We start from the raw sequence: 14,969 nt of genomic DNA, 5'->3' as shown, positions 1-14,969 counted from the left end.
GGCAAAAATTAATAATTAGCTATGAAACTTTATTATGAAAAAAAAGACGTGGCTATCTCATTTAACTGTTGTCACAAATTTTATAACTTGAAGCAAGAACATTTATTTAGCTACATATTTTATTTCAAATAGTTTATTGCGACTAAAAAAATTACTATTGCTACTACAACTTTCATTGCATGGTAAAAACTTATGATTAGCTACAAGATTTACTGTAACTAATTAGGCAATTGTTACCACGATTACTAGCGCTTGTAGAAAAAAAATGAGAAATTAGCTTTGTCAATTTAATTTGCATAGCTAAGAAAATTTATGAATTAGTGAATAGCTGCATAATTTAAATTTTTGTGGCTATTACTAGATAATAGGTACGACTTTTAAATTCATATCTTATATTTCATAGTTATAGATACATTTTCTTGTAGTGTGAAATTATGCAACTACGAGTGCAACTATTGAACTAAGAGTGATTATTAAACTTGAAAAGGAGCAACAATGCGTCATGAATCCACTTTTTCTTTACACTCTATGTATCTACATCTATTTTATCTTGATTCAAACTCCTTAATTTGCCATCAAAATGAGATATTAGGTCAAAAGGAAGAATGTTATTTACATAATTATTTTTCTTTTGACCTTTTGTTTTTCTTTCCTTCTTTTGTTCTTTCTCTACACTTAACTTGTAGTTTTCTTCCTCAAGATAATTTTTCTTTTATTTTTTTCCCTCTAATGTGCTTTTATAAAATAATTTTTAATAAATCATTTCATATAAATGCACACACTCTTTGTATATACATTCATTGCATGCATCTCCATCTTACCTTCTTTTTGTCTATTCCCATACTCTTCAATGCTAATAATAAAAGCTCTTTTGGGTAGCTTGTGAGCTTATTGTCTAAAACCATTATGATATGCTTGCTTGGTCACTTTCGTGATAATAAAGCACATGTCTATGTTTTAACAAAAATGAGATGCCACTAAATCTGTCAAAATTAGGAAAAAACATATTTTACGTCTGAAAAAATGCGCACAACTTTTGCCTGCAAACTTGAAAAATAATCAAGTATATTAGCACATATTTTACCAAATAAGAAACTACAATTATGCTATCTATAAAAAGGTAAAATTTCTTGAGACAACGAATGCATATGAATGCAAATCAATAAGAAATAATTTTGTCGCCGCATAACTTAAGAAGTAACGATTGATTTCCTATTTTTTTTTTTTTATCAAAGCAAGTAATTGAAAAATAAAAAAAAATGAAAAGAACAAAGGCAAAAATACAGCTTGAGAAATCACCAAATTTAAAATCCGCTCACCATGTTCACTCCGTAATAAATTTTCTATTTAACACTTGGGAGACAAAGAGGTGTGCAAAACCGAAAACTTAATTAAAAATAATTAGCTTTGAATACTAGGCAATTGAAAGGCTGCTAATTAGCATACTCCCTCTGTCCCAAATTATCCGTCTCAAATTTTCTAATTTGATGTCTCATTTTTACTTATCTTTGTTCATTAATCAAGAAGAGACAAAAAAATTTTTCCATATTTTACCCTTCGCATTAATTACTTTTTCTTTAAATTAAAATGTAAACATCATTTAATAGGGGTACTATAGTAAACTAGTCATGCTATTTATTATATTTCTTAATCAATGTACCACCTTAATTTGGGACGGATAATTTGGAACGGAGGGAGTGATAAAGAGAGTTTACTAAGTAATTATGAGTTTTGAATACAAAATGTAGGCAAGAAAGGCTGCTGGAGTTCTTTGGTTTTTGTAACATAATACATAAATAAGTGAAAAATTCAAAAAAAAGGAGAAAAAAGATAAATAAGAATGGAGGTCAAACACTATCAGAAATTCGCTATTTTCTGATCGAAATTTTCGGCTGAAAACAGGATTCGAAAATTTCTAACTACTTCAGTCGGAAATATTATTTTTTTATTTATTTTTTCACAAAATATTTTTTCAATACTAGTTGTGACAGAAACAGTCAGAATATTTGACAGCAAATTTCAAAAAATATATATTCCAACTACAGTAGTCGAAAATATAAATAATTAAATAAATTATTTAATTAACTAAATTATTAAATATATATTCCGACTACAGTAGTCGGAATTATAAATAATTAAATAAATATAATACTAAATATATAATCACGTTCCTTATACAAAAATTAACTAATTGTTTAAATAAATTATTAAATATTTATTTCTGACTACTGTAGTCGGAAATAAAAATAATTAAATAAATATATTAGTATATATAATCGGACACTTACATAAAAATTAAATAATTATTTAAATAAATAATTAAATATGTATTTCCGACTACTATAGTCGGAAATATAAATAATTAAATAAATATATTTCTTAATATATAATCAGACCCTTATATGAAAATTAAATAATTATTTAAATAAATTATTAAATAAATATTTCTGACCACTGTAGTCAGAATTATTAAATAACTAAATATAATAAAAATGTTTCTACTACAATGATCGAAAATATCTATTAGATAATTAAATATATATTCCGACCACTGTAGTCGGAAATCTTATAAATAATTGATCTAAACATAGAGTTTAATTATATTAAATATCTAACTGACTGAAGTAGTCGTAAACATTTAATTACTAAACATATTAATTTTCTACCCGATTTAAATATATGACTAAATATATAATCATACCCTTATAAAAAAATTAAATAATTATTTAAATAAATTACTACCAATATATTTTTGACCATTGTAGTCAAAAATATAAATAATTAAATAAATTAATTATTAAATATATATTTTTGAATACTATAATTGAAAATACTAATAGCTAAATAAATATATACATAAATATATAATCATACCTTTACAGAGAAATTTAATAATTAATTAAATATATAAAAAATATTTTCGACTATTGTAGTCGAAAATATTATAATTAATTAAATATATTAAATTTTTTTCCGACGGAAGTAGTGGGAAATCTATATTTAATTATTAAATTACTTTACTCTTATATTACTTTACTCTTATATGAAGCCCTTTATCTTGCTCTTCAATTTTCTTCTTCATATCTCAGCTCTCTTTCTTTCTTTCTTTTTATTCTCCAATTTTCCATTTTCCTTTGCTATTTCAAGCAAAGTCATCACTTTTTACTTATATACAACCTGCCTACCTACTAGATCTTGTTGTTGGATACAAAACTTACTTGATCAAGGAACAGAAAGAATATGGGTTTGTAAACCGCTAGCTAGCTGCAGGTGAGTTTATTGTATTTAGATTTTAATTACTTGTAGTAGTTGCTTTCTTTTGAGTTTCTAGGTGTGCGGTGTTGGGTGAATCTTTGTGGATCTGTTTGATTGTATTAATCTCTTAATTAATTAAACTGTGGTCTATTTTCATACGTTTTGCTATTCATAACATAGATAACCAGTTACCAGTACTTGGTTTAATTTTTAGGCCTATAATACACCTCATTATTTTTCTTCTTTGTTATTTCTTTGTTTGATTCTTTGTATCACTGAAGTTGTGCATACAGTAATTTACTTAATTTATAGTTTTATAGTTTTATGATAAATTTTGGATTTTAACTTAAAGTTTAATATTTGATTTTTGAAAATTTAATTTAATTTCATTTCAATTTTAGATCTAAAAATTAATTAATTAATCTCATTTTTTGTCTTGTTAGATCCTTTTTGTGGATTCAAGATCTGGGTATCTTTTAATATTTTTGATAATTAATTTTTGAGCCTCTAATTAATGGAGCCTCGTGTCAGTAATAAGTTTCGTCTTGGCCGGAAAATTGGTAGCCATTCGTTTGGTGAGATCTATGTCGGTATATCCTTGATTTATTAAGTTAATATTGTTTGTAGATGGTTGAGACTGGCATAAGTCTGGATGAACAAAACTTTATCTTGCTACTCATAAGAGAGAAGATGGATCATATGTCAATGAAGTGGCAAAAGAGATTTGTATAAGTACTATGTTGAGCAATTTTTATCGTTTTAACATTGTATTGTTGAATCTAAAGTCTAGTGAAGCCGTGTGGGGCTCTTTCAATTCACTAGCATTGTTGCCTTGCTATTCATCTCATTTTCTTGTTCAAAACAAAAAACTCAAAGTCTAATGAAGCCGTTGTGAGGTCTATTTCGATTCACTAGCAATGTTACCTTGTTATTCATGTCATTTTCTTGTTCAAAACATAAACTCAAAGTGTATTGAAGCCATGTGAGGCCTATTTCGATTCATTAACACTTTGTTGTTCACTAACAGAGAAATTGTTTGAAATTATATGTTGCAAAAACCCTTATATTTCTCTCCATTCTAACTTGCCTAAAAGAGAGAGAAATTACATGCTTGCAAATCGCCTTTTTGTAATCACTGCACAGTTTCTTGTGCTTGATGGTTGCCAAACTTCTTCTCCGTCTCCCAGTTCAACTTCAAAGCAAATCTTTCATGACAAGGAACATATTCCTCGAGTTTCTCGACAAGCTCTGTTGTTGTTGGTGCAGATACGATAATTTGGCGAGCATTGGGACTAGTGAAGCCCTCCTTCACAGCTTTGTCAATAAATGACAATAATGAATTGTAATATCCATCCACATTCAGCAATCCTACCGGCTTATCATGAATGCCAAGTTGTGCCCAACTAATTACTTCAAGTAGCTCATCTAGTGTGCCATAAACACCTGGTAAAGCAATAAAAGCATCAAAGTGCTTAGCCATTTCTGCTCTTCTTTGATGCATATTTGCAACTACCTTCACTTCTCCTACTATTTCACTAGTCAACTCTCTAGGCGTGAGTGTCTTGATTATAACTCCAATAACATGCCTACCACCATCATAAACTGCTTGTGAAACCAAACTCATCAGGCCTATGCTACCTCCTCCATAGACCAAATCAATGTTTCTTGAGACCAATTCTTGGCCTAGCTCACTAGCATCATCTTGATAACTACTTTTCTTCCCTTGACTACTCCCACAAAACACACAAATTCTCTTAAATTTTGACAGCATAACATCACTTTCCATTTTCATTTTCTTAAACTTTTTCTACTTTATTCTCGATAGTAACTCTGCTTTTCTTAGAATATTTGAGATTTGAGAGAAAATGAGATTTAAGAGAATGAAAAAAATGTGTGGAAAATGATTTGAAAGTGTAGGGTATTTATAGGAATTATTTTAGGTTTAAAAAAATATTTTAAATGATTTTTTTAAAATAAAATTGGCCAAAGTAGCCGTTTTGAACTCAAAAACGGCTATATAGCCGTTAGGACAACGACTACTTTGGGCCCAACGGACCAATTCTAAATTTTGTTTTTAAAAAAATAATATTATTAATTTATCAATTTTCATTTCTATCATAAATTTTTAGCAATACCCATATTAACTGAAAGTTGAATATTGCCACTGAATTTTATTCTACTTTGTCTGTAATGAATAAAGTTTTATTGTTTTATGCCATGAAAAATTTATGGGGCCAGTTGAACATAATTGTGGATATTCTGAACTTAAAGACAAAAACTATACTTCACCATGTCATTGAAAATGTTGATAAATGTTTGAAGTTTGAAATGAAATGCTTCATTCTTGTATTGTATTTTATTGTATTGTATTTTATTGTATTGTGTTATGCTGTGTTGTGTTATGCTGTGTTGTGCTTTAAATACAATATTTGTTGGGGTGATTGTGTTGGTACCTTCTTTTTTGTAGGCTTGTATGAAAGCCATGAAGAAGCCATTAAAAGGGAAGAAGTACTAGGGAGATTACACCAAGTTAATCTTATTTTGAATTAAGAATTCTTAATTTTCTATAACATAGTCATTGATGGTTGTTTCTGTTTGTTTGTGCAGTGAAACAAAGAAACCAGAAGCAAAGTAATTCAAAAGTTAGACGCAACACTGTACCAAATTTGCCTAGTTTGAAGCATTAGTCAAGACCATATGCCGCAAATATTTGAGGATGGGGAAGATAGTGAATCAAATGATTAGATTGTAGTGGTAGGCTTTTGTTTATGATTGTGACATTTAGACTTAAACTATTAGAATTGATTTTGTGTTTTGGATTGTGACATTTGGACTAGTATTGAAATGCTTAAACTATTTGATTCCACTAGTTGTTTGGATGTTTCAAAGTGATCACAAATAATTTATATATTAAATGATTAATATATAAATTAATTAAATTATATATTTTTTTATAACTATTTATTTATAATTAATAAAAATATATAAAAAAAATTATTTATTAAATTTCTAACTACAGTAGTTGGAAATATTATAATTATTAAATAATTATTTATTAAATTTATGACTACAATAGTCGGAATAATTAAAATTATTAAATAATTATTTATTAAATTTTCAACTACAGTAGTTGGAATATTTATAATTATAAAATAAATATTTATTAAATTTCTGACTACTCGAAATATTTATAATTATTAAATAAATATTTATTAAATATTCGACTATGTGTCCGACTAAAGTCGTCGGATATTTTTGATTACTTCAGTCGGAAATTTTTTCCAACAAGCTATATTCCAACTACCACCAAGTAGTCGGAAAGTAGTTGGAAATAACTTAATTTCCGACTATATATATATATAATTAACCCTTGAAGTACTCTTTGAATAAATACTTCAAGAATTTAAACCCTCGGATACTATCCTTAATCATAGTTTATATTGTTACCCAAGGGTTAATTAATTATTAACTAGTTCTATCATACTCAACCCATCTCCTTCTTTATTAAATTCTAGGCCTTCAACTATCAAAATTCATGTTTTAGAAAATAAATTTGTGTTGAGAATCATTAGTTAATAATCTAGACGTAATTTTGTGAAAATACACATACCTATTGATTTTTTCCATAATTTCATGAACTTAGGGTTCTAACACATAAGAATTTCACCTTAAATTTCATATTTTAATAATTCTAGAATAAGAATGAAGTAATCGATGTTAAAAGAGAGTAAAAATCTTATCTCAACAAAGAATTTCCATGCCAACCTTGAGAAAATCGTTCCTCGAGAGATTTGGAATAAGATTTCGCAGTTTATGAACTGATTGGACAGAATAGGCTTATATACTATTGTTGTCCCGCTATAATGGCTTGAGTTCCACAATGCCGGCCTCAACTTTTTCAGCACGGAAAATCTTTAATAAAACAGTCACAACATTGTACTCCAAAAGCAAATTAATAAAAGATCAGTGGAGTTGAAAAGAAGAGTCAGTGATCTTTACTATGTTAGGTATTGGTCCCCATAGCTTTTTATATTCTAGGAGGAGTGCTCATTTGAATTTGTCCCTAGTTTAAACTTAGCTTGTGCGGTAAGGACACTTTCAATTTAATTATATGCTAGAAATATTATATGACCTTAATTTAAATTTATATCTAATATGAGATTATTATGCATGTACTTCAGATATTTTTAGTAATGACAAAATGGGTCGTTACACTAAGGTAGTGAGCTGATCACTCTTCTGTTATTGTTTATGGAGACATCAAAATTGATCGTACTAGTTAGCTCGTTTTGGTTCAAGTGGTGAAGAGTCTTTACCATATGTTATTATGTCTTTTAAACTTTATAGTTCTTTTAGTAGTCAGTTTTGAATAAGTTGGTTATCTTAAGACTTACAAGTATGTGTTTCATTTCTAACTTCAATTTGGTGATCTTAGTTTTATTCTGTTACAACCGAATGGATAATAGTAGTTGAACTTTTTTAACTAGTGTTTGTTGTCGTGTATGTTTTTGCTGAAGAAAATTAGTACAACCCAAGAAATAATGAAAACTCTTCTAAGTTTTCTATTAAAATCTAGTCTGCATGAGAATCGAGAACCTTGTGCCCTAGCTTTGATCACAATCCACCCTGAATAGTGGTACTAGTGCTACTAAAGGTTCTAGGGAACACTCATAGAACTATAGAAGTTAGTTCCCTCTCTTTTTGTTGAAAGACGAAACTCCAATTTCGTTAATGTTACTGACTTCTTATTGTTGTCCTCTTTTTTTTCTTGTAGTTAGCCCATCAATTTTAGCGAATATACAAAGAGTATGGTAGATACATCCAGGTGGTAACATTTTAATATCACAAACATAAATAGTAATGCTATTCTAACATCAATACGTAGTTGTAAAGAAAATGCCCTTCTTGAGGATGTACAGAAAAATATTGGTGACAAAAAAAATCACTGAAGAGAAAAATATGTTGATAGCACTAGAGGTGAAACAAGAATATGAAATTTATATATGTGTTCAAAATTTTAACCTTTTAAAATAATTGTATTTGATCAAACTCATACCTGTATGCCTAGATAACATTATGACCTTATAAGTGACATATGGAGAGGATACAACATCGTTCCCAGCTTAACCTTCATCAAGAAAGAAGAACTATTCTATTGTACTGGTTAGGCATTCTTAGATGAAGGATGATGTTTTTATTATATAAGGATTGAATGTTTACATTCTTGTAATGAATATTAGCTTATGAAGGAAAAACTTATGTTACGGCCATCTGTCAAGACCCAATCTGTCCTGACTGACATAACTCTCCGGGCGAGAATTATCTAATTTGAATATCAACGTCATTTACTTAACCAATTTAACACAAAACACAATTCATTAATAAAAGGTTGTTACTTTAATGTTCAATACTAGTGAAGAAACTTAACAAAATATTAGTCTCAGCAATAATCTCCTGTTTTGCCCCTCGATTTCGAAGGGTTTGAAAAATATTACTTTTGACTTTTTAAAATTATTTCGAAATCTTAAAGAAAATTATAAAACAATTTAAGAAATTATAGAGTCGTCAGTTGATTTTTGAGAAAAATATCAAGAAAAACTAAAAAATTACTAAAATATTCAAAACAGAAAAAATCTTTTAAGTTCAGAAATTCTGAATAAGTGGTTCCTATTAATACTCTTGGAAGTTTGTGTAGGCACCAAGAGTATCCGCTAACTTGAGATTACCCGGACTATTTGAAAACAACTTATTTGACTAACTTTAAAAAGGGAAATTGATTTTTGAAAAGAAGATGATTAAGCAAAAAAATTATTTTTAAGATTTGTGCAAAACAAATTTGACGACTTAGTGAGAATTTGTAACTAAATCTAAGAAAATTAAGAACAATTAGCATATAAAGGGGAAAGGGGGAGATTAAATGACTTAGGCCATTAGGCCCAAATCCATAAAGTCTGTCCTAAGCTAATTTGGACTTTTGGCTCATCTTCACTTATCCTAATTTAAATACTTGGGTTTTTGGCTCATAACCTGTTCTAAGCTAGTTTTTGGACCTTTAAGACCAAAAATCTGTTTCACCTGCATTGAATTACAACTTTGACTTCGCGGCCCAAATGAATTAATAAATAAATGAATAAATGAATAAATAAAAATAAGGCAATAATAAAAATCGAGATTTTTCAAGTCTCTTAGCGACCTCATCAATTGGTTTTGACCCATTCTCCTTCTTCTTTTATCTTCTTGCACCCCGCACGTCATATAATCGATTTTGGGTTAATTTAAACTTCGGACTTGACACGGAGAGGTGGACCTCATTGGTCCATTAAGAAATGTAAGAGGAAAGGAGTCCATTTGTACTCCAAAATAGATTTATGCAAAGAAAAAAAATAAAAGAAAAATAATTAATATGCGTTCGAAAATTCTACACATAGATAAATGATGAAATGAAAAAGATAGCATTCTCAAGCATAAAGAAATAGTAAACTATGATATCAAAGCAAATCAAATTATCCAATGAAAAAGAAACTAACCCATCTCTTAAACAATCTTACAAAAAAAAAATTGAATCTAGCACAATATAATCAACTAGCCCTTGAAAATAAAAACATGGATCCACAAACATAGTTACTTAAAATTTAGACAAATATTCCCTATAGATTAACACATATTTGCATCAAATACTATGATATGATATAGTATAACACATGTTTTCATTAAAAAAAGAAAAGTGGAATGAGCATAAGATGAGGAAATCTTTTTGTGACATCTCAAAATGAAATACAAGATATACTAATGCAACAACACTTTTTATTACCAAATGAAATCAACCAACAGATTTGAAGAAAAATTTCATGGTAGAATATGAATAACAATGGGACTTCTAAATGCACAAAAATACTTCAAGCAATAAATCAATAAACGAGGTGAAGCAAATAGCACATATTAAACATGTTTGAGATTATATTCAAAAACAAGATAGAAAAAATAATAAAAAAATTAATTCCAAAAGAAAGTGTTCAATTATGCCAACTCCTATTTTAGTTTTACACCATTTCAACAAAATCTATAACCCTAACAATTTTTCAATCTAAACAAAAGAAAATAAAAAATAGTTTTGACCATGAAAAGAAGTAAATCATGATTGCAAACATATATCAAAAGAACTTAGCATTTCATCGTGGTATATAATTATGGAGAAAAATAGCTCTTTAATCAAAAGAATTAAGTAACTATTCTTTTCAACGTAACGGAAACAACTTTACATGCTAAAAGAAAACATATCCACCAATAATGAATTTAAACAAGATATGACAACGAATTTTAATCAAGCAAAGGTCGAAATTTTATCCATCTAATTTACTAAGGCGAAATAAACAATAGTAACTATTCTTTACAACATAAAGGGAACAACTTTGCATGCCAAAAACAAACATATCCATCAATAACGAATTTAAGCAAGACATGAGTACATGTTTAAATCAAGTAAAGGTCAGAACTTTATCCATCTAATCATAATAATAAAAGAAGAAAGTCAACGAAACACATTCAACTATTGATATCTCATTTTACATAATGAACATAAACACAACCATAATATTGATATCATAACATCCTATCGCCTTCAAGACCGTCTACAACAAACACTCCCAGCAAACAAAATTACAACTACAAAAATTATAAAGAAGGAGATGAAGAAGAAAATAATAAAAAAACTAAAAGAGAAAGGCATGTTTACCTTTTATGGCTCAGCAAAATTGAACTTCAAGCTTTCTGCGGAGTTTCAATCTTCCAAGAACCCTGATAAGACTATCGCTTGAAATTTTTTAGTAAAAAAATTAACTCTTTTCTCCAAAAAGTTTTCCGCTCTTTGAGTGACCCGACCCAATCTCAGGCCTTGTCATAATGGGCATTCCAAGTTCAACCAGGACCGGGGACCGCCCCCTGTTACCAACCCAACTACTTATATCCAGCCTTAGATAGACTAAATTTCGAACATATAACAATATAGAGTTATTGTTTTCATCAAGACACTAGGATAGGGACACGACCATGACCGACTCAACTGAGTCAAGCCATACCACACCAACCGCCCAACCATACCAAACCAAATCATGAACGATAAACCAAATGGAATACCAAAACATAATATGAAAATTAATCCTAAAGTTAATATGATGGACCAGTGAGAAATTATATCCTATAATGCCAGCTTCAATATTAATACCAATGCTAAGGCTGACACCTCTACCAATCCTACCCATACCAACCCCCAAAAGTACCACAAAGCCTATATCAGAAGGAAAAAATAAATTCAGTTTGGACATGCCCCCAACCATGGCCAAACCAATATCCAAAATAAAAGAAAAGTGTCTAACAAATCCATAACATAAAATGATGACTTTCGAAATTATGGAAGCTCACCACTTCAATCCCTATCCTGATACCGAATTTGCGTGCTAAATAAGAGGAGTAGAATGGTTGATTCCTGCATAGCGTGGATTTATAGCCACCAGTAGACGTGTTAGCGACTGACTGCTAGCATGAGTCTCAGGATAAGAATAAAATAATGTCATTTATAAAACCAAGTAAAACCATCCATAATGCATACAACCATACATATATAAGTGCTGGGAAAGAGAACTGGATTTATCTTGCACTTAAAACCTTTACCTGGGCTATGTAGTTTTGCCATCCTAACCAACCACAGGCCATATGGGTTCAGCTTCTCTACTGAAAGGGCCCTAGTGAGTGTAGCCGCACAACTAGGGAATATCCCATGGGATGACTAGTACATACCCCAAAATAAAATGTGACACTTGTATGTGGTCATCAAGACCTTTCATATCGACAACTATGTGTTTTTAGTTTTGGTTCCCCTAGGACCGCCATTTTCCACGGCTTGACTACACACCCCACCATTAATGCCCAATTAGAACCATATCCAAACAATCTATTTACCATTTATTAACCAAGGAAAATATTGATGGTATCATCATACCATCCCATTACTTATGAATAATATCCATAAGCGAACCATTTAGGTTAAAGGGACCTTAGGTGCCCTTCCCATTTCCATATTAAATCTACTTGGGAGACTTCCATGTTCTCCATAAGTATAACTATTTTTCCTTTAGCCTTTTCAAATAATTTAAACCATGCATAATTTCATTATCCAGTTTAAAACATACAAGAGTTCCATTAAAAGAAGTTAATGCAATAAACATACAATGCAATAAACATACCTTTATAAGCATTTTATCACACACCTTAGGGACATAATATAACCAAAACCAATTCCAATGACCATTAAACTATTACCATGAAATCCAATTGCCCAAATCCACTATTAATGCGTATAAAAGCATAATTAAAACCCTAGAAAATCATAACCAAGCATTTAATATCAAAACCCCCAAATAATAGTTGAAAACTATAATCACGAAATAGTAAAACCATCAAAATCAGTTATATAAACCATGTCTTTAGTTGAAATAGCAACGAAGGAAGAGAATAATGCCTTAAACCAAAGAATTGACAAAAATAAATCACCAAAGCAATCTGTAAGATGAAACCCTAGCCTTCTTGCTCCAAAAGCTCCTGAGAGAATTATGAGATTTTTGGGAATAGTTTCTAAGAGTTAATGAATAGAATAAGAGGGTAAATAACCTCATAAGTGTATTAAAAATAATAGTCCTAGTTAGGGTGAGTAAGAAAATGTCCAAAATATCCCTACTTAAGTCTCTTTTAAACCGTCACAGGGATACGACTAACCTATATGAGTCGTACCCTTATTTATGATCGGTATCCATCGCTCGAATCCAAGCCTCAACCCTTGGATCAAACACTATACAGTATACGAATCATCTATCCAAGTTGTAATCACAGCACACGAACCGTACCTATGACCCATATCCCTGATAGAATGAAATACCAGGAAAATCAACATTGTCCACCATACGAGTCTTTGATATGACTCGTATCAAGTCCTTACGACTAATACCCCTAAGTCGTACCCATTTTAGTGACCAAAACCATCCCACCAACTAACACTGTTTAGCATACGACAGGGCAATACCACTCGTACCCTAGCATATGGCTTGTACCCATGAGTCGTACTGGGTTCGGAGAATGAATTTCCAGGAAATTTTTTGAGGTTCAAAACCCAAGATATTTCAATCTCCCCCACTAGGAACATTCGTACCCAAATGATGGACAAGGTAGGGGTAACTACACCACAATGTCATTTGCATTATTAAACATCCCTTCAACAAAGTTTGAAAAAAAAGATGCAAGGATGTTAATCTTTCCTATAAAAAACTCATAAAATAAAAATGTGTTCAAAACACATAACTTCCGCATGAATTCTAGGAGCAAAAAACAAATGCGGATACTTAGACTTCATGTCCTCTTCCGTTCCCAAAAATATTCTTCCACCTTATGGTTTCTCTATAGAACCTTAATTGAAGCTACATCTTTGGTCCGCAATCGATGAACTTGCCTATCTAATATCTCAACTGTGACATCTTCATAAGAACGGGAATTTAAAATATCCAATCCTTCCAAAGGGACAATCGAAGAAGGATCAAAGATACTTTTTCAACATAGAAACATGAAAGATCTGATTAACCAAACTCATAAGCAACATTACCAACTCTCCGCAAAATTACATAAGGACTAATGAATTGAGGACTGAGTTTTCCTTTGTTTTCCAAACCACACCACGTCATGGGAGATACCTTGAGGAACACCGTATCCCCGACCTCAAACTCTAAGTCTCTACGCCTAACATTCGTATAGGACTTTTGGAGACATTGGTAAACTTTAAGCCTATCCCGAATCACCTTAATCTTTTCCATCGCCTAATAAACAAAATTCGGACCAAACATGCCCGTTTTCTCAAGCTTAAACAACTCAATAGGATATATACATCTTCTACCATGCAATGCCTTAAAAAGAGCCATACCGATACTCAAATGATAACTATTGTTGTAAGCAAACTCCACCAAATGTATTATCACCCCAATTGTCACCAGAGTCAATCACACAGGCTCGAAGCATATCTTTCAACGTCTAAATAGTGCTCTTCGCTTGCCCATTCAACGATGGATGAAAAGCAATACTTAGACTAACCTTAGTCCCCAATCCTTTCTAGAAAGACTACCAGAAATGAGATGTAAACTATGTACCAAGATCAGATACAACCGTGCAGCTTCACAATCTCCTGAAGATACAATCGTGCATAGTTCTCTACTAAAAAAGGTAGTCTGTACAGGCAAGAAATGTATGAACTTGGTCATCCTATCCACGATGACCCAAATTGAATTATACTAATTCTGAGATCGAGGAAGACCGATAATAAAATCCATATTGATCACTTACCACTTTCATTCGAGTATATTAATTTCTCGATACAACTTTCCTGAACTTTTGTGCTCAACCTTAACATGTTGACACACCATACACTTGGCCACGAAATAAACCACATCCCTCTTTATGTCATTCCACCAGTAGATCTACTTGAGATCATGATACATCTTAGTCAAGACGGGATGAACAACATAGTGCGACTCATGTACCTCATCCAAACCCTTTGTAATATCCCATCGATATTAGGAACACACAACCTTCCTTGGTACCGTAAAGTACCATCACCATTGATCTCAAACACCACTACTTTTTGTTTGCCGACATCACTCTTAATTTTTATCAAGATAGGA

General features: G+C 30.7%; 1 protein-coding gene and 1 long non-coding RNA gene across 2 annotated transcripts; one reads left to right on the top strand and one right to left on the bottom strand.

Moving 5' to 3' along the window:
- Window positions 1-3,075: 3,075 nt before the first annotated feature.
- LOC107874745 lies at window positions 3,076-6,116 on the top strand. Its single transcript, XR_001675576.2, has 3 exons — window positions 3,076-3,270; window positions 5,723-5,784; window positions 5,863-6,116. It is a non-coding gene; the product is annotated as an uncharacterized LOC107874745 (long non-coding RNA).
- LOC107874744 (cytokinin riboside 5'-monophosphate phosphoribohydrolase LOG3-like) lies at window positions 3,883-5,136 on the bottom strand. Its single transcript, XM_016721496.2, has one exon. The coding sequence runs from the start codon at window positions 5,045-5,047 to the stop codon at window positions 4,388-4,390; it is 660 nt and encodes a 219-aa protein (XP_016576982.1). The 5' UTR covers window positions 5,048-5,136; the 3' UTR covers window positions 3,883-4,387.
- Window positions 6,117-14,969: the final 8,853 nt, after the last annotated feature.

Source organism: Capsicum annuum, chromosome 6, assembly GCF_002878395.1.
Source record: "Capsicum annuum cultivar UCD-10X-F1 chromosome 6, UCD10Xv1.1, whole genome shotgun sequence".
NCBI classification, from domain to species: domain Eukaryota; kingdom Viridiplantae; phylum Streptophyta; class Magnoliopsida; order Solanales; family Solanaceae; genus Capsicum; species Capsicum annuum.
Note: the sequence above shows the minus strand (reverse complement) of the source record. Positions and strands in the feature narration are given on the sequence as shown.

Coding starts and splice junctions, on each gene's coding strand:
- LOC107874744 (XM_016721496.2), bottom strand. CDS start 5,047: ATGAAAATGGAAAGTGATGTTATGCTGTCAAAATTTAAGAGAATTTGT.